This window comes from Pyxicephalus adspersus, chromosome 9, assembly GCF_032062135.1.
Source record: "Pyxicephalus adspersus chromosome 9, UCB_Pads_2.0, whole genome shotgun sequence".
In the NCBI taxonomy this organism is placed as follows: domain Eukaryota; kingdom Metazoa; phylum Chordata; class Amphibia; order Anura; family Pyxicephalidae; genus Pyxicephalus; species Pyxicephalus adspersus.
Window position 1 is genome coordinate 47,915,705 of NC_092866.1, and position 20,622 is coordinate 47,936,326.

Sequence of the window (20,622 nt, forward strand, 5' to 3'; positions counted from 1 at the left end):
CCCTTACAATTTCCTTTATTATTTTTTTTTACTAGTTCGACAACCTGGTATTTTTGATGACCATCCATTAGCACAACACTTCTCAAACGAGAACATTTAAATGCCAAATCCTTTGTCCTCGTCAATGTGTTATGAGAGGCATCTGAAAAAGATTTAACTTTCAGACTAGATGACTTACCCACAGCTAAAGAAAAACTCACAATGGAAAACAATTCTTTACTTGTTAAAAACTTTGCATTATAAAAAAAATTACAACTTCCAGAACATAAACCCCTTACCTTGATTAATATACAACTTTTTTATTACAGCATCTATGTACAAAAGAGCTTATGTACAATGCAAGAAAAAAAAGTATATAAACCAATTTATTCTGCTACTGGCAGCCAATACAGTTTTAGGAGGTAGCTTTTATTGACAAAATAAACTGAAGCTATACATCCCCTCCTTGTGCTCTATCAAATAATTTACAGTACAAAGGTACAAAAATATGCTCACTATATACAGCTTAATTTTGTAAAACTTCAATCTAGCTTCACTGTCAAGACTGGAATGTCTCTAGAGAACAACATAATGGTGGCAAGGAATCAGATTTGACAAATTGTGCTTTTTGTGAATACAATGATCAACAACATTTAACAATCCTAAAGACAGATGACAACACAATACAAAAAACTACACATAATTCAAGAGATACAAAAGATAAATAGGAATATTGTCTAATGAAGTAAAGTTAGGTATGCAAATAACAAAATAAAAAAAAAAAATATTAAAAGCTCGGACTTGATTTTAAAGTTAAGTGCTCAAAAGTATTTAGTTATAGAGTAAACCTATCAGTTTGTTCAATTTTATAATTAAATATTTGTGATCAAAATATGGTACTGATGATTTGTTTGCAGGTATTTTGTTATTATCAAATACATAAGGATTAGCTAATCATTGGGTTAATTTAAAATAAAAAATATATAATTTTTGAGACCAGATGAATACAAACGGGATCACTGAAACTTTGTACCAATAAGTTGCTCAGTGCTGATAAATACGAAAATGTTGACAAGGTCGTGCATGGTGGTCCAGTTTTACCAAATGATGGTCAATGGAAGCTGAGTGACAAGCAAATGATACTAAAAAAAAAATCTTTAAGTGCTCAAGGTTGGTCAAAGATTTTTTTTTTTAATTTATTGCTGTGATCTGTGAAATTTTACCCTTTGTATATTTATAGGAATGGGTGAATTGGTTCTATTTGCTGAAAGTGAATGGTGACAAGAATAAAGGGATCTATTTCTAAATAGCCAAGACCCAAGCAAGGACCTATAAACAAATTTCTTACATGGCTGATTTACGAAATGAAAATACCCACACCAACCAATCAGAAATCACTTAAATGTTTTGAATTGATGCTATGGCTTACTGTTTGTCAACCATCAGTTTTTTTACATTAGGTCATTGAATAGGCCCAAGGAACCCTTATTTTCATTCCAGATGTACAAACTGAGCAAGTGTACACAGGGACTTTCCTCCCATGTCCACAAGTTTTTACAAAGTTCTATTCTTCACTAGAATAACGGAACTTGGTCCTCTGAAACTCATGGAGTACACGCAAATTTGTAATCCAGTGTTGTACTCCAGGTAATTAGAAAGGGCCATTCAGGTCCTTGGTGAGCTGCGGACTCAACTGCAGTCCTAACCATTTGAAATGGAGCAGTTGGGAACCACTTTTTTGCAAACTACTGTGGCAAATCACACTGGGGTTTCCAAAGGTACAAGCCACTTTTGGGCTTTTTTGCTGTTGGAAGGTTCACCTGCAGTGTGGTTTTCTGCTCCTGGGTGCACAGCAGTAGTTTTCTCAGCACCTGGGAGCAGCCAACTGCACGTTTTTTCTAAATTTATCAATAAAGGTGATCCCCCAAATACATCTACTGATAGATTTCCTGTATAAATTTGAAAAAAAAAACTACTCATTTCTAAATCTGGCACCATAAATGAAAAGGTGATGAGGGCCGCTGTGAGGAGTCATAAGACTCTTTAGTGACAACTTATATGCCTAGCCTTTCCCAATGGGTCATGTGCACTGTGCAATCATTTTAATTTTCCAGTATACACGTCTATTCTTAGTTTACCAACAAATGGATCCAAACAGCACTGTAAAGCTAAAATTAGACAGCAGAAAAATACATAGAGTTTCAATAACACAAAATGTACCTCATAACAACCAGAAGATAGTTGTAGCTTATGCATTGGAACCTAGGACCTAGAACATCATTCAGTTCAATAGGTAATATGGGATTCATAAAGCACCCTAAAAAATTAGCACCTGGTGGGTAAACTTTGAGCAGAAAAGCAATTATTGATTAAGCTACTGCAGCTGATACTACAATGTATCTGTCCTGAACTCTAGGCACATTTAAAATGCAGAATGTGTGTTAAAATGCAAGCAGCATAAGTACCTAATATGACTTAGCACAAGTCCCCATAGGTGTTAGGTGAAGTACCAGAGGAAGCCAATAAGCTATGTGCATGGTCATTGGAAGAGACATCAAAGAGAAAGAGATAAGCTCATTTGTGTGCTGATCCACCTTTTACTGTCCATTCACAAGGAAGGGGTTGGGTAGAAACCGGTAACGGTTACTTAATCTGTCACCTACCCTACCCAACAGGGCTCAGCAGTAGAGCATGGCCCTACAGTTTGGGTGCACAGAAATTATATATTTATTTCATTTGTGTATTAATATGTTTCCATTATGTTTAAATTTATTAACCATGTAGCTTATTCTGTATACACTTAAAGCATAAACAAGGGAGTAAATCTAGTAGTAGTAGTTCTTGTAATGTTGAGTACGTTTCACAGCTTCTAAGCTTCTTCATTCAACGCTTTCAACATTACAAGGACAAGTCCAGTTGAATGTGACTACTACTGGATATACAATGACCTGCATAAATCGGAACCTTTAAAGACAAGAGAGTGAAGAATCTCTGCCTTTCCAAATAAATTGAGTTTTCATTGAGGGGCATTTTTTTTTTTTAAACTGGGCGATTTTTATTCTTTCATGGTATGCTGTGATTTTCGTTCATCTTGTAATTAATTGCTACAGATATATTTAAAAAAAGGGAAAATCCTAACTTCATCTACTGGCCTATACTTAAAATTCATTAGAAAGATACTGTTGAACAATGGCAACCAAGCAAAAGTACCTCTGGGTATTTGTACTATCTTAATGGATGGGGGTGATTGGCTGAGACCCTGCAAGTTGCCCCTTTTGCAAAATTCACACTTGCATTGGAACTTAAGGGGACTGCATGATAAAAGAGAACTTGGCAACTAGTTAAAATATATTAAGAGCCTTTTTTTTTTTAAGTTTTAGATTAGAACCAGTTAGTTTTTACTGCCATCTGGGGTTGTGTCCCAGAGACAACCTTTTTACCAGATAGGAAGTAAAGGAGTCTTTCCTAAATTAGCACAAACTAGGTTTTTTTTTTTTTTCAAAGTAAGGGAAATGCCGCAACCTGTGTCAATGTTTTATTGTTATCCATTTCCACGTTGCTGTTCTTTTCTGACTTCATGCCTGGTAAAAGGTTGTCTCCAGAACAAAAGTTGACAGAAATCTTGCCAATAAATCCCCTGGATAGCAGTAAACACTGATAGGGATTTATATCCTTCAGCACTCTATCCAAACTAAGAAAAAAAGTTGGCTACAGAAACACCTGAAGGATGTTAAAAGTACATGGTTCCATTAAAACTGTTTCTGTTATGGATACCTGCACACAGAAAATTCAAGAATTGCAAACCACAAAATCAATCAGTTTGGGGGTTAAGAACATTGTGGAATGCTAAGGAGCACAAAACCTTCAACTGGCATACCCTCAAATACCTACATGGTAGTATGTGAGAACTTTACATTTAAAAAAAAAAAAAAAAAAGTCAAAAACAGATGGACATAACGCAATATAAAAACAAATACAACATTACATAGATTAGAACACAAACAAACATTTCAGGTAAAATTTTGGTTTACAAATTATTTTGTCAGTCTTTTGTCTTCCTCAGAGGCATTAATGCTTATAAAGTTTTCTCTGCACATGTTGCGCCAAAGACAACAAAGGGGTTTGTCCCAGTCCTTAAGTCCTTGCCCACTTCCCTTCTTCAAAGCGACGTGCTTGCAAAAGTGCTCCCTTTGCTGTTGGGTCCTTAATGATTTGTGCTCTATGGTCATTGCTATAGTCCTTCAGAAAAAAGTTCAGCAGTAAAGTCTCAGTCTTTCATTCTTGGTATATTATATGCATAACGAACCAAGGGAAATCCACGGCTCTGGTAGAAGCAGGCACGACCACAGGCCTGGACCTGATCAGAACTGTCCGACACAAAAGAATCTTCCTCATCTGCACAATCTGAGTGGGCCGACTGAGTACCAAAGTCTGACCAGTAGTTTTCTGATCGGTGGCAAGGCACGACCGCTAACGTAGGACAACTGTGAGACTTTATCAAGTGTTTGCAGGGAAGGGGATTCTTTAAAAGAACAGTCTCACAGTAATCACAAACAGCAAAGTTACCTTGTAGGTGGGAATACATTCCAAAGTCATAATAAAAATCTTGAGTCACGCACCCTCTTTGGGCATTGGTTGCAACTGCAACAGAACCACTTCTCTTTGTCAGATGCCACTTTAAAAGCTTCCAGTCTTCCTTGAACTTGGGGTTGAAAAATACATACAATACTGGATTGAGACAAGCTGGCAAAGGGAAAAATATTAAAGTCACAGATTTCATGATTTCCGGAGTAATGGAAATTGCCGTGATCAGTGGTGCAAAGGAGAAGAAAGCTACGGGACAGAAGAAAATGCAGTTGGTGAAGATCAGCCAGGCTACATGTTTAATCATACTAGACTCAGCACTTTCCGAGAGGTCTTCCTTGTCCAACGTGCAGTACAATTTAGTGTAGGTAATAACCATAACCAAAAAAGCTACAGAGTTAAGAAGAACCAGGGTAACTGTAAAGCCCAGTGAAGGCGTTTCTCCTGTCGGGAAAGGCAAGCAGAGAGGAGAGGAAGAAAACTCGCCAACATGAAATAATGGCAAACATCCAGCTGCTATGGCAAGAAACAGAGCAAGAACTGATGCAATCTGAAATTTCTTTAAATGCTGGCTCTTTTCCTTCTTAATTATATCCTTTGCAGACAAACTCCGTTCGATGGCTGCCAAGGTCAAGAAAAAAATGGCACTCTCTGAAGAGAAAATTGCTAGGAACCCAGCCACTTTGCATCCACTGCCAGTTTCCCACCAGATGCCAAACTCTGCAAAATGTCCCCAAGAGACCGTGTCCAGTACTGTCAAGATGCCAGTATAAATGCCCATAAAGAGATTGGAGACAGAGATGAGACCGATGAAGAGCTTGGAGGATGTCAGCGGACAGCAGGACGCAAACATAGTCGCAATGACAATGATGTTGAAGATCACAGATAAAAGGAAGATGAACCACACTGTGAGCCGGATCATCCAGCTGCCAAGCAGGTACTCACAAGGTTTAAAAGCACCTGCAAAATAGGTTTTAATATAATTAATACACATACTAGGCAAAGAATTGTGATACATAGACAGAAGGCTAAAGAAATTTTATATATCTATCAAGCCAGAAAGATTTTACTTTATAACTAAGCTTATTATTGAATACATATTTTTATTTTATAATTTCATCATCCGCAAATCTCAGTCCACTGAGAACAAAGGAAGAATACCAACGGCTAAAATTTTATATGTAGAAACTTGCTTAAATCACCTGGACAATAGAATAAGGAGAAATAGTTTTTAAGATTACTTTTTTTGAAATGGAATACCAAAACTTAAAAATGAAAAGGACGGTCTGGGGATTAACACTGAAAATTCCAAGGTCAAGACCTGTATTGAAGCAGGTGGCTTTGCTCAATGACATTCTAGGCCATGTTGTAATGTTTGTGGTTCGTTTTCCAAATACTTTTTTTTAGGTTTCTGAGCAACACAAAAAGCCCGGAATCCTGCATGCTCAATTATGCAAATTCTGACCTTAGTTTTTAGAATCAAGAATTGGTTGACCCCTTTTCTATCTTGCTCTTGGTTAAGCTGCAATTGCAGTGATGGTACAACAGTCAGGCACAGGAGACAGTGGGTCCTGAGCTAGAGCCTGTTACTTTTTTAAACTTGAACCCTAAGTCCTGCCTGCAATAAATAGTTAATACGTATCTTTCCCACTGCCAATATCCACGTGTCCAGAAGCGATGCTGGCTAAACATCTTCGGCATCCAGAATACTTCCAGGTGCCTGGTCCCCTAATGTGTCTTGTGATGTAGGGGCCAGAGAAAACACAGCATGCAGAAGGAGACCAGTCATCCAACACTCCTGGAAGTGTGCTGGATGCCAAAGATGTTTCATCCAGCATAATGCCTCAAAAGAACAGATACTAATTATTAATCCTATTCATTGAATGCATGGGTTTAGATTTGAAAATAGGGACAAAGTCTCCGTAAGTGCCTCCTTAGTTATGCAAACACTTGTTACCCCATGTGTGACTTGACAATAAGGCCAAAATACATATTTCTAAGATGGTACTTGTTAGGGTCTTATTTAAAAAAAAAAAACAATACTGGTAATAATTTTGGAATATTTTCCACAAAACAGATCACTCCCACTCTGGCAATTTTCTACGCATTTTTTAACATCAGATAATCTCTTTTGGAAAGGCGGCATTTGCAAAAAACAAGACTTTTAACACACAGAACAAGTTACCTGTGGATGGATTGCAGTGAACAGCAGCTTGGACATGATCTTTATCCTCTTCTGTGATCATATAATCTTCAAGGGCTCCTGGGACATCAGAAGAAAAATTAAGCGTCAGTTAGAATAAAGCTTGCCACTTACTTTCTTTTCTAAATATATGGTGGATCGTTAAATGACATCAGGGGACCGCTCTACACACCCTAGATTTCTGCCCAAGATGATCACAGGTGACAATTATCTAGCATGGACACTTAGCTTTAATTTACTCATCTAGTCCCAGTCTTTTTTTTTAATAAATCTTCCTGCCTTACTCTGTAAATTATATACCTTTCTCATGGTCCAGCAGTAATTTCTGATACTTTGACCCATCTTCTTCGACAGTCGAGGTCATGTAAGAGTCACATGCAGAAAATGCACAGCACTGGTAAGCATATGGAACAGACACCGACCTTAAAAATAAACAGGAATCCAAATCAAGTAAAGGAAGTACATAAAACATGATGCTATCAATTATACATTCCACAGATGTTGCATAACCAAAAAAGAAAAAAATGCACTGACATCAGATAAAAAAAAAAACTAAACATGATGGCTGTACAGACACAAAAATAGTTTGAATTGAGTAGATTGCATTTTTAAGGTTTTACACCGACAAGGACAATTTACATCTAAATAGACCACAATGCTGATTGAATTTCAGCAAAATACAACCCTTTCCACAAAAAAGATAATAAAATATGTGGAATTTAATAATAAAAAAATTGATTTCTGTTGGAGGCCAATCTTTCTCATGGTAAAAACAAAGCATGACTCCCATCCCCCCACTGATTTTAATGAAGGGGTGATGCAGACAACAAATTGTCTCTGGTTAAAATACAGAAGTGCATTGGTTTGGACTAGAGGTCCTTCATTTTTACCCCACCACACCAATTTTAGAGATCTAATCATTGGAAATAACTTACTGGAGTTTTAAGAAGTCTTTTGCTGACAGCGACTCTTTGAAGGTAGGATTGCCTGTAAGCCTTAGCTGGGCTAGGCCATGAAGTCCTCCAGTAGGAAATGTGGTCAGTTCATTAAAACTGAGGTCTCTGAAAACACAAATACAATGTCAGCAAATTACAAGAGTAGCTAGTACAGCAAAAAACAGTCAGATAAAGCATATCTACCCTTCATCACAAGATATCATGTAATATATTGCTGCCTACCAGTCTATAGATGTGGTGGCTGCATTAGTTCCTCTTTTTCGGTTTTATCCTCTTTAGTGTTACCTGCTGATCATGCCCATAAAACTTCTGTGCTATGTTTAGTCAATACATTTTTGGAAGTGAAGCGCTTCCATTCTAAGCTCATCTTCATAGTATGACTATAACAGCTCCCTTTATCTAGATGTTTTAAAGTGCAAAGAAGATAGCTTAGAAAAATGAAATCTCAGTTTATGTACTTGTAAGCTGCAATATATAAATTTTGCCCTTGGGTTTACAAAGCATAAGCATTTATTAACCTTTCGAGATGACCTCTTGGCCCCTTTAAAATGCCTTTGGGGAGGTGCTAGTTACCTTGATGGTGTAAGCTTTCCCTTACTTCTACATACTGATATTCTTTCCCTTTTAAAACTCTGGCCATAGTTGGGTTTTAAGGAGGTTTTTCCACTTTAAAGAGGATCTTTCATCACCATCATTATTAATATCATACCATATATATCATCATATTACACAGCTCTGTACAAACGCCATAGTCATTTCACTAGCTGTCCCTCAAAGGGGCTCACAAATGTCCTCAGTGATATGTTTTTAATACAGTCTAAGGTCAGTTTTTGAGGGGTTAGCCAAACAACCTAACTGCATGTTTTTGGCATGTGGGAGGAAACCCACGCAAACACTGGGAGAACCTTCAAACTCCATGCAGAGAGTGTCCTAGACGGGATTTGAACCTAGGACCTAGCGCTGCAAAGGCCAGAGAACTTACCTGTGAGCCCCCGTGCTGCCCCATCATTAGGTTTTTCCCTAATACTCCTTTCCCACGACCCCATTACAAAATCATAACATGTATTTATTCTACAATCTGTTCTAATTTCCTTTGCCGCGTGCAATACTTTCTCCTTAGGAAAGGGCTAAGGAAGTGGTGGAGGAATGCAATGAAAAAATGGTATTTCCTACATGCAAAAAATGAAAATTATATTGATTTGTGTGTGTAAGAGGGAGGTGGAAGGAAGTAAATAAGTCCAAATAATGGTGAAAGTTCATTTTAAACCCAAGGTAGAGCGCTTCTGGAGAGACCTTTAAACTTTAACATGTAGAGGTCTCCTATACCGGAATAATTGCAAAGAATCATCCATATGGATGGTTGAGAAGCAGTGTTTTAACCATTTTACCAGGGCGTTTTGTTAAGGCAGTGTATTGAATAGACAACTGAATTCTAGATGTTGCAAATAACGTGAGAAAGTTACCTCTACCACCATCTGTCAACTGCCCCATCCAAATGCCCTATCCAAACCATCACCACTCCATCATTAAAATGCTCTCAATCGTTTTAATGATCAAGAGCATGATGTAGCAGCAGATGTTGGATGGCTGGGGGTGCAGCCCCATAACTTCCTATGTATACGAGTACTAGAAATATACAAAGTTGACTACAGGTAAAGATAAATCTTATTGCTAGCAATTTACAGACATCAAAGGACAACCAAGTTAATTGAAGCTACAGTAAGATGATGACAATTTTGCCAATAAGGTGGCTAATAATACACACCTTTCCTAAACCATGGATGCACTAATCATTTAAGGTGGAACCCTCCTAAAAATTCTTGCATGATTTTGACAAGAGGCCTTTAGAGGTCTGTGTTTTCTCATCTTGTAGCCATGGTTAATAATACTGTATTACAACATTTCCTTCTGGCCATGAATCTGACATTTCCTATATCACCACAAAAATCTTAAGCTGACTAAAATGCACTTTCAAAGCACAATTGTTGTTTTAATGTTACATTAGGTTGTTTCTGCCCTGGGGGTCTGTGATCTTATTAAACCCTTTAGAAAGTAAATCCTCTTAGACAATGAAAAACAGCATGGTAATGTTATGAAAGGGGACAAAATATAAATGCAGTTTTTCTTGACAGGAGGAAAAAAATGCACTTACAGTTTAGATATGGAAGTCAAGGTGATAAAAGCGTCGCTGTGAATCCAACGGATGGAATTCCTGCTGAGGTCTCTGTAATGGGTACAGTATATATTGTTAAACCTTTAAATCACATCCCTAGTTTCTGCAACTAGAGCTTTGCAAGCTAATTCTATTCAAAATTCATATTACAGTTTTTTATGTTGGTGGGTGGATTTACCTGCCTACTTTTATTTCAAAAACGAAATCCCAAAGCCTGTGGGGGCAATGATGCAAAGTTGTTTCTGTTGGCCGAGCAATGTTATGTGCTAAAAAATGAAGTCAGCTGACTACCTGAATATACTGAATGACCATTATTTTTTATAAACGGAAATGTCTTTCCTGATGGCATGGGCATATTACAAAATGGCAATGCCAGGATTCATCGCGCTCAAATTGTGGAAGAGTAGAATCTGTGCTGCCAAGTCTGGACTGTCCATTTCAGGAGAGGACCAATTTTTACCCCCATGTAAGCTTGGACAATGACCAACACAAAACCTACGGAGAGATTAAACTCACCGCTCCTACAGGTGGACAGATTGTCAAAGGAACGTTGGAAGTTTCACTTTAACCCAAAGACCATTAAAATGATAAAATAAAAGTTAAAATTAGGAGGCACGCCGATTGCACTTGTGGCTTAATAATCCAAAATGGTGCATCCTATATGGTGACCACAGATTTAAGGTCTTTATCCTACCACTCCCCTACCCATCTTAAAATACATCAAAGACATGCACACACACGGGTAAACTTTGTGAGCAAAAGATGAAAAAAATAATTTATTAGACTCCATACTTACAACACACGTAAAGACGTCAGACCTCGTAAAGAATCGTTCTGAACTTCAGTGATTTGATTGTGTTGCAGGTAACTAAAAGTAGAACAAACAAGTTATTCTACAAAGTGTAACCCGCTCTTTTAACACATTAAAAATAATTATAGCCCAGAAACTAACATCAATGTTTTATGAGAGTAACCACACCATTATTTACAGGTATACAGATGATTATATAAAAGACCAAAATAACAAAGGTTTCTAGCTCATCTAAACTACTGCATGAGTTAGCCCCTATGAGTCACACGTTATGCCATGCATTCATGTAAGTTTCATTAAAGTGGCCAATCATCTAAATAGGCTGCATAATGCACCAAAAAGAAAACCCCAAAAAAAGTGCATAAAGTATTTTTGGCACACACAACATCCGTACGCCAAATGCACATCTGTCCCAAAGTGCTTTGGTGTGGCACTGAATTGCACTAACACATGTAACAAGCAGTACTGTGAATGTGCCGTGATTCACTTGTCAGTGCATGCTGCCTAAGACGAGGCAGCAATATAAGTATATCTAAAGCCAAAGCTTTCTGGATAAAGTGTTTACAAGTTAGAACACTTTCCAGGAGTCTATTGTTGTCTATGTGACCTCTGGGAAGATTTATCCTTTCTATTTATACCGATGATCATTGCCGAAAGAGCAGAAATTAAAGAAGTCTAAAAAATTTAGGTCATTACTAGAAAACCATATCTTCCAAATGTGACAACTGCTAAAAGAAGGATCAGGCTTCTGTAGAGAGTCAAATTTACCCAAGATGTCAAACAGCAGAGGAGATCGCTGACTACTGGGGAAGCGAGTAATACGGAAAGTATTTTCTTGATAACCTCTACCATGCTAGCTAAACATTTAACCCTCATTTGCAGGCATGGGTACAATAATAACCAGGCCAGAGTTTGGCTTTAAATGCAAAATTCTGATCCATACACTGGGCAATATTCGATTGTGGTTTGTGCACCTTAATCTATTTCTGTATGTATGTATGTATGTGTGTGTGTATGTTTGTGTGTGTGTATGTATGTTTGTGTGTGTGTATGTATGTATGTATGTGTGTGTGTGTGTGTGTGTATGTGTATGTATGTATGTATGTATGTATGTATGTATGTATGTATGTGTATGTGTGTATGTGTTTTTATGTATATGTGTTCCAGTTTGCCAGGAAATTGGTTTGCACCAATCAGAAGTAATAGACAGTATCAGGAAAAATTGTAAACCTTCTGTAAAAGGGTCCAAATTTAACAGAAAAGAGATTAAATTGTAATAAATCTGCCTATCTAAATACTAAGGTTCTGCTCTTTACTCGATCAAAGTTCTGTATGTGCATGCTTGCTTTGACCAATATATAGATTATATTAGGAGATGTTTCTTACATTTCCTCCAATGAACTGCATCCTTTTAGTCCAGTCAGATCTGTTATTTCACTGTAAGAAAGGTCTCTGGAAGACAAAAGAAGCAGAAAAGAGGTAAATTTAAATTAATTTTGCGTAAAATACAAGCAAGGTCACCTCTTAGGAAATAAATAAGGATGGGATACAAATTTGAAAACAATCATTGGAGACTTTTTTTTAGATGTGCATTATCAATGTGCATTCAGGCCAGCTCCTCATCTATAAATACTCCAAAATTTTTGTTACACTTTTCTTTATTGATGGAAGCTAATAAAATAGACGGTACTTCTGGGTACGGAATCATGGGACACAATCTCTACCGATCTCTCTTGTTTGGTGACAGTAATGGTGAACTGAGCAGCACTTTGTAAGGAAAGGTCAAATTGGATCTTAAAGGTTTTTTTTTTACTCCCAATGGTGAACAGAATAGTGGGAAGGAGGGAAAGATGAGATACTTTAGGAACTTTATGGTGAACTAGTTTGGAAACTGGTACTTAAAGAAGATTACTGCCTTTGTGGCATCTGGAGTCAGTACTTCGGACCCAAACAAGTACATGGTTTGTGGGATCAAACTCCTGACCTGCAATGCATTAAGCAAGAGGACCAGCAAGGCAGGCAGATACCTAGTAATTGTAGATAGAAGATTCAGCAATGACAGCTTTCCTTTAAAAACTGTTGTGTCAATAATGGCTGATCTAATGCTGCCTAATACATTTTTCCAGTTTAGTAATGCTGTATGGTAGCTGTGCTTTATCTCTCATCTTCACACCAGTTGCCTCTGCTGTTGGTCCAAAATCTTATTATACAGTAAAATACTTTGAAGATTATTCTATTTGGGCTACTTGTTTAGTAAAGATGCCGAATGTGTTCTATCAGGCTATATTCTTTAAATACAATACTATTACTTTTTCATCACCAGATTCCATGGTGTGTTCAAACAAAATAATTCAGAAAACTTTTTTCACCAACCCAAAAATATTCCTTACACCAGGTTAAAGCAACATAGCAAATATAAGCAAATAAAAGATGTATTAACTTACAGAGATCTTAGCATCTTCTGCTCCTGGCACAGGTTCAGTGGAATGCTTCTGATCTTTGTGCCTGTTAACGTCCTGTAAAACACAGAAAGGTATGTTGAAACTTGATCTACATCTATAGGTTTCTATGTCAAATATTTTAAAAAAATATTTACACATCAAAAGAGGATTTTTCTATTCACTGAGATATTCCAATTTAGGTCCCCATATTTTGACCGCTACCGATGACTCTAAATACACAGTGAGGAAATTATTTACAAATGACTACATTCAAGCAATGCATAAACCCCCATACTCAATTATTAACACACTAAAATGGCGGCATTAGACAAAAGTAGAACAGATTTAAAATGGTCAAGAGTGCCAACCTTTTAAAGACAGCCGAGTCCAATCAGGTATTTAATTTTAAATTTTTACCATGTAAATTATGCTGTTCATCTTTTATATTTTTCAATCAGAAATCTTTATATATGTCAAAACATTTTGCCTTAACTAAACCTTAAATAAAGATTCTTATAGCATAAAAAGACACTACTCATAATTTACTGCAGATCTGTGAGCAACCACAGACCTATACCCAATGCATTATATATACCTCTTTCATCCACCTGCATGGAGAGTATTACCATCCATGTGCCCCCATCACACTAGTCTTGAGCCCAGCGCTCCAAGGCTCATAGTTTTAGGATGGTATAAAACAACATCCCAATACAATTGGCAAGGCACAAAACCATTTATTAATTAGGCAAAGCGCTGCTGTAATAACTCTTTCTAAGCTGCTGTATGCCAGCTTTTGGTTGAATACCTAATTACTGAATTTGGTAAAAGATAAAGTAGCCCTGACCTTTAAAACATAATAGCCCTGCTGTAGATACCCTAAGACCAGTTTGCTCTAAAAAAAAAACATTCCAGATGAACCACACTTTTGCCAGATATGCCAACTGATCAACTTCATATGTTGGCGAGCCACCCATCATCCAGGGGCAAGCACCAGCCGGGGTTAATGCATGTGCTTTAAGAGAGATTTATGGACTTTGGATTTCTAAACACTGCTAACATTTGCATGGTTTTAATAAAAAGTCCATATGGGCTTTGTGCATAAATCCTGGAAAAAAAGAAGCGTGTGTTGTCCAATTTATAAACCATAGGTTTCCTTTCATTTTCTAACAAAAAGTGGACAAAACCACATCTTAAACCCTATTGGTTGGTACTGGAATCCCATCCAACTTTCTTTCCCCCAGCTTCTATACCACAGTCCTTTGTTACATTATAACTGACAACAGCCTTACTTAAGCAAAAGTCCAATACAGCTGAATAATCCCAGTATGTGCTATACTCACAGGCTTTCCAAGTTTACTGTTCCAGTCAAGTTTGGGAACCACAAGATGTCAGATGCTCCTCGAATAACCCTAATAAAGAAATGTTAAAACATGCATAAATTTAATTACAACTTTGTTTTGTTTTAGGTAGTAGGTTGTAAGGTTGATAAGACTTAAAACTCCATTTAGCTACTAAGCCACATGTAAATATGGAAGCACCAAGATTATGTAAGGCTAAAATTATACACAGAGCTGCCAGTTTTTTTTTCAGTATTTGCACAAACTGCCAATTGCTGGGTCCACAGCCGGCCAATCATGCTGTCAGCAAGACTCAAAGTAAGAGATGTGGGCAAAAACAAAAAGACCTTGCAGTTAGTTGCTAGAGAAAAAGTAAAGCAGCAAATAGCAATTGTTAGCTTTTCACTTCCACTGCAGCCTGGTAGGTTTGTGTTAAATTCTGTAAGCAGGTACACTATTTATAGATCAGACTACATGCATTTAGATCATTCTGAGTATGGTACTCAAATGTAACACCTAATAATCAGATTACATGCTGCCCGATCAATTTTGTATATTTTATGTAAACTGGATGAGTTATAATTCAGATTGCATGCAATAGGTTCATTTTGTATTTGGTTCTCAAATATAACACCTAGTAATCAGATTGCATGCTGCCTGATCATTTTGTATATTCCTATGTGAACTGGATGAGTTATAATTCAGATTACATGCAATATTTTGTATTTGGCTTTGACAACTGATTCAAATGATCATTTAGTGATTGGCCCATTCAAAGGACTGAATAATCCTGATAATTCTATGTTCAATTCTGTGTGCTTGAATAAACCACTCAATAATAAGTTCTTAAGGTTGGAGTGAAAGGCACAGGAGGTCAGATTTCATTATTACCATGGTGTATTTATATAGCACCAACATATTATGCAGAAATGTCCAGAATCCATAGTCATATCACTAACTGTCCCTCAGAGGGGCTGATAATCTAATGTCCCCGCCATAGTCATGTATCATTAGCACAGCCTAAGGCCAATTTTGGGAGAAGCGAAATACACAACTGCATGTTTTAGGAGCTGGAAAACTACAAACACAGTGAGACCATCCAAACTCCATGCAGATAGTGTCCTGGCAGAGATGTGAACCTGGGACCTAGCGCTGGATGGGCAAGAATGCTAGGCATGGAGCCACCGTGTTGCCTGCAGGTGGCTTTTCATTTTGTGTTTCGTTATCATGGACATCATTTCAGCTTACAAATGCTATACAAAATTTTTAATGAAAAAAACCTAAAACTAAGTATTTTCAAAGTTCTCATTCTTGTGTCACGGTACAATTTGCAATGAACTAACATATCATCGTCTTTATAAATCCTTTCAAGGGGTCAACAGATCAGAGTACAGTTAAGCAGCATAATTATAGAAAGCAGACAGAGCCAATATTGCTGTGTCAAGTATCTCACTTCACACATTCTAGTAAAGGCTAGACAAGTACTTACAAGAAGCGGAGGTCTGATAAGTTTTGAAAAGCTGAATTCCCGACAAAAGACAACGGATTATCATACAATTGTCTGTCAAAATTGAAAGAAAAAGGTGGACATACTGTTAAACTGTTTTCAATTGCTTCGGTCAAAAGAGTTAAAGCCTAGAGCTATTATGGCTAGGACAAACTATTATAAATGAGCTACCTGACCACTAATGCGTTCTAAAAAGTGAACATATGGCACCAGAGGAAAAAAAAAAATATTTGAAAATATGTCACCAACTTCCACATCCAGGGGTTTTCCCCTTACCTTTTTTATTTATTTGACAAATATTAGGTAATGGGAAAGTCCTCATTTTCTTGTCTATCAGTCTATCAGATAATTCCACAACACAAAAGGCATTTAAAGCCTGACCAACGTAAACACAATAATAAAAACCAAATCTGTGCCACAGTTGGATTTTAGGGCTATGTACACGGCAATGGCCAAGAGCTTGTGGTTCGTGTACTGCTTCCTAATGCCAGGGAATCACTGCCTCTCAAAAGACGCTACATGTAGCGTCTTCAAGTTTCAATGGGGAATAAATAGGGGAAGTAGTGAGCAGTACTAGTACTGCTCACAGCTGTAAAATCAGTGCTGTGGTGCGAGTCAAGAGCCACATGAGATTGGTCGATCCTGAGGAAGGTCTAAACCTGCCCTGAAAAAGGAGCTTGCACCTAAAGGGTCTTCTGTGTGTTTGCCCCACTTCTGCAGAATAGCTTTTAAAAAAACGAGATGGAGTTAAAAAAGTTATATAATACGCGCCCCTTTTTCGTGGCTTGTGGCTACAGTACCTGGTCAAAGGTGGCATTATCCTTTTTCCAGAAATATCCAAGGAATCTAGAATTTCCCAAAGAAATGTGTCATGCTAAGATGCTTTCAACAGTGCTTCACTCAAGGTTTGGAGATCTCAGGATCCCCTGGATCTGATCAGATGAGCTAACCGACCACTATACCATAGAATTGGGAAAAAGGGGCATATCATTTTATAATTATAACAAGCGGGAGCGGGGTAACATCTTCTCTACATGCAAGCTCCACTTTAGGCCACAAAGGATGGATCAGATCTGGACTACTCACAATCAAAGTCAGAATGTCCACAAAATATGATGCATCTACTTATTAAACATCTCATTGTCAGTGGGTCACAGTGGTCATCTATCAACACAATCCCCACACAATCAAAGCCATCTTCCCAAAAATATAATATTAAATGGTTAGGAAAAAAAAAAAAGAAAAAGAAAGAAGATACACAACTTACATGCTTTTTAGCAATGGGTTCTTCTCAAATGCTCCATCAGGAATAGTTGTAATGGAATTGCTGTGAAAGCCTCTAAAAATTGGAAAAAGAAAATGATGAATAAAACAAATATGTAGTTATAATTTAACCTCCATGCAACCCTCCTTTGTAAGCGTGTTAATGTATAGCTTAGCAATGTAAAAAGTACTTACAGCTCCTTCAAGTTGCCCAGAGACTTTATAACTTCAGGAAATTCCACAAGGTTATTATAGTTAAGATCGCTAAAAAAATATATATATATTGAAGTTAGTTGTTGGTTTGGCCAGCAAACAAAAATCAACCATTTATTTGAAAAAATAAAAAACTAAAAGAAAAAACTTTGCATACATGTGATTTCTGAATGCCTGAACTTTCACACATATACCCCCCCCCCCCCAAGGACATCCAGTATTGGTCTAATCCTGTGGTTTGACCCAAAGTTGCTTAAGTGTGCTCAAGTTTGCCTGGGTTGTTTCCTGCAGCTTACTTATGCAGACAGTTGGTAAAATCAACCAGTTAGACCAACAATCATCTCATGTGTATGAATTCTCTGAAGTGCATCTGTCCCGAGAACAATACAGTAGGTTATTGTTGGCCTCTCTTTGAAAATGTTGGTTACCTGGCCACCTCAATCTTTAATACCTTGAACTACTAAAACAATTATGCAGTTGAGAAGCCACAGACTCCAACTGGAAGTTTTGGATTAGTGACACAAAATAATCAGTCCACTGATAGGCATGAAGCTGGGCAACTAGTAATTTTAGAAGTAGAGGCCCACAATGGTATCCTACATTTTCGAGTCCATGATTCAATTTTTTTAAAATCCCTATTGTAAACCAGAATTTGAGAACTTTTCTACTACAGACATTTAGAAGACTTTGCCCAACAGTTGTAAATACTGGGAGTTTCCAGGTATTGGGAAGAATATGACCTCCTCCCCGGGTGCAATGTTCAGGCACCAGCAGGCACCTAAATAAGGCATCATTATCCATGCAAAAGCTTTGACACCATCCAACTTGGATTGGGATAGAGAGAAAAAGTTGGTTGGGTGCTAAGTTGATAAAAGACTTTCACTTGCCCTGAATAGCAATAATAACCAAACAACTTTTCAAGATGTTAAAATGATATAACATGATGCATGAGTGTGCACAGATACAAAATTTCCCAGTGTTATTAATCCAATATTTATATAGCGCCATCATATTATGCAGCACTTTACAATGTCAAAAGTCACGTCAGTAGCTGTTTCTCAAAGGGACTCCCAATATATTGTACCTACCATAGTCATATCATAATCCAAGGCCAATTTGGGGGGGGAAGGCAATAAACCTAACTGCATGTTTTTGGAATGTGGGAGGAACCTGGAGTACCCCGAGGAAACCCACGAAAACACAGGGAGATTGGAGAAACAATATGGAGATGGTGTCCTGGTCAAGATTCAAACCTGGGACCTACCGCTGCAAAGACCAGAGTGCTAACCTCTGAACCTGATAACATGATATTATGACATTGAGTTTAATTTACCTTCCCATTGCAAAGGAAGGAGGCACAATTCCAAATCCATTCAACCAGTCCCAATTTAATGGAAAAAAATTGTTTCCAGCATTGAGAGATAATCAGGGACAAAGTGCCTAAGTCTGGATCTATAGTCTGACTTTTACTACAAAAACAAAAGCCACATTATACTTAAACATACTCTTACAAAACAAAGTGGAACAGTTAGTTGGCGTGTAAATAAAATCAGTGGTATTTTTTTATCCCCTGCTTACACCACAGTATTTGTCTTTCCATCTTTAATTACTTCCTTCAGTGTAGCGTTTATATCTGATACAACCAAACAATGGCCAGGGGTCAGCTCAGTTCAGGCTAGCCACTTCACAGCCTGCTCTAAAAGGCTTCAGCAAATAGAAAGGCGAGGAGAACTTAATGTGGATCATGAAAACCGCAAACAATAAAAATAAATGTCACTGTGACAAGACAATGGCTTTCAGCTAAGCTTATAAATGCAGACATGGACAAATATAAATGTCTCTAAACTATTTAGACATAGAGGGGGAAATGCAACTGCATTTGTTGTTTTATCAGGATATTGTTCTTATGAAAACATTTCCCATATTTGGGATATTCATATAACTATTATTTCTATTAAACACTCCCCTGCCCAGTATATTAAGGGGGAATGTGCAACCTTGTCTCTGGTATGAAGTGCTTGGGCTTTAGCATCCAATCGCCAAGCCTATACAATGCCCTGTTATAGACTGGTAGAGGCCAATAAACCTGTGTAAGCTCTGAAACATAATGACAGGGCATTAACCAGTGATCCCCAAACTTGAGCCCTTTCCTTGCCTTAAAGCATCTAGGCATTTTCCCTCTAACTGTAAGAAGCAATGGGTCAGAGTTCCATCTAAAGGTCAAGATAGTATTCCTGCCATTGACCCAAGGATTGGGGTAAAACCAGAATTGGGTCACTATCCTTCCAACCAACACCAAGGATGGGGCATTAGTTATTTCACTGAAACAAACCCTTAAGCTTTTTGTGTACTAGCACTGAGCACCAACCCTGGGGGACTTGGTGCTGATTCTGGGGCATTTACCCCCAATGGTGTGCCCGCTCATAAGTTCTAAAGCACAGGGAACAAACCACTTCTCACATTAGTCCCTAGAAACTGCACAATGTCAGATAAAGCCAACCCCATTTGCTGGCTGAAGGAAGTTTAGCGCCATCCAACCCTTGCCTCACCATCCTAACTGTTCCTGGCCTACCCAATGTATTGGATTTTAGTTAATTTAGTAAGGGAGGTTCGGCAACACAAGTTGCAACTAGTCTGCAGGCAAATGTACCTGGTGCAAGAATTCTCGTTATTCCGGACTAACCGCTATCCATTAAAATCGATATTTGGATAAGTTCTACAAAGCCTTGAAAGTAGTACTAAAGCAGGGTGATGTATTGTTAGTGGGAAGTTATATATGGCATCTTAATAGTCCTTAGTCTATGACTCTGTTCAAAACCATACCCAAGCTGGACAATTTTAGGTTAAAAATGCCCAACTGGTAAGTCACACACACAAGCATTCTAAACCAAGCATTACTTTGCCAAAATAGGGCCAGTTTTAGAATACAAGGTGTAGGAGGGCAGACGGCACCATTTGCAGCTTAATCTGCAATCAGAAGAAGCCACTGGCACCACAGTGAAGTGTTTACTGATCTTATCGAAGGAACCTCCTTCATTTCAGAACTAGGCACTCAATGGTTTCTTTCATACCTTCCTCCTTTGTCTGAATGCCTGCCGGTATTGATTCAGAAGCCGTATCGCTACGCTTACATGGCTTAAAAACAAAGGCATTTT

At 37.8% G+C, this 20,622-nt stretch overlaps 1 protein-coding gene across 1 annotated transcript in view; it reads right to left on the bottom strand.

Moving 5' to 3' along the window:
- Positions 1–274: 274 nt before the first annotated feature.
- The window catches only part of LGR4 (leucine rich repeat containing G protein-coupled receptor 4), a 49,901-nt gene continuing 29,553 nt past the window's right edge, over positions 275–20,622 (bottom strand). The window contains exons 6-17 of the mRNA XM_072421833.1: positions 17,450–17,518; positions 17,259–17,330; positions 15,974–16,045; positions 14,488–14,556; positions 13,151–13,222; positions 12,093–12,158; positions 10,692–10,763; positions 9,875–9,946; positions 7,702–7,827; positions 7,067–7,188; positions 6,749–6,826; positions 275–5,523 (exon numbers count right to left, since the gene is read on the bottom strand). Coding sequence (XP_072277934.1) covers positions 4,247–5,523; positions 6,749–6,826; positions 7,067–7,188; positions 7,702–7,827; positions 9,875–9,946; positions 10,692–10,763; positions 12,093–12,158; positions 13,151–13,222; positions 14,488–14,556; positions 15,974–16,045; positions 17,259–17,330; positions 17,450–17,518 — 2,167 coding nt within the window. The 3' untranslated portion in view covers positions 275–4,246. The remainder of the gene's footprint in view (positions 5,524–6,748; positions 6,827–7,066; positions 7,189–7,701; positions 7,828–9,874; positions 9,947–10,691; positions 10,764–12,092; positions 12,159–13,150; positions 13,223–14,487; positions 14,557–15,973; positions 16,046–17,258; positions 17,331–17,449; positions 17,519–20,622) is intronic.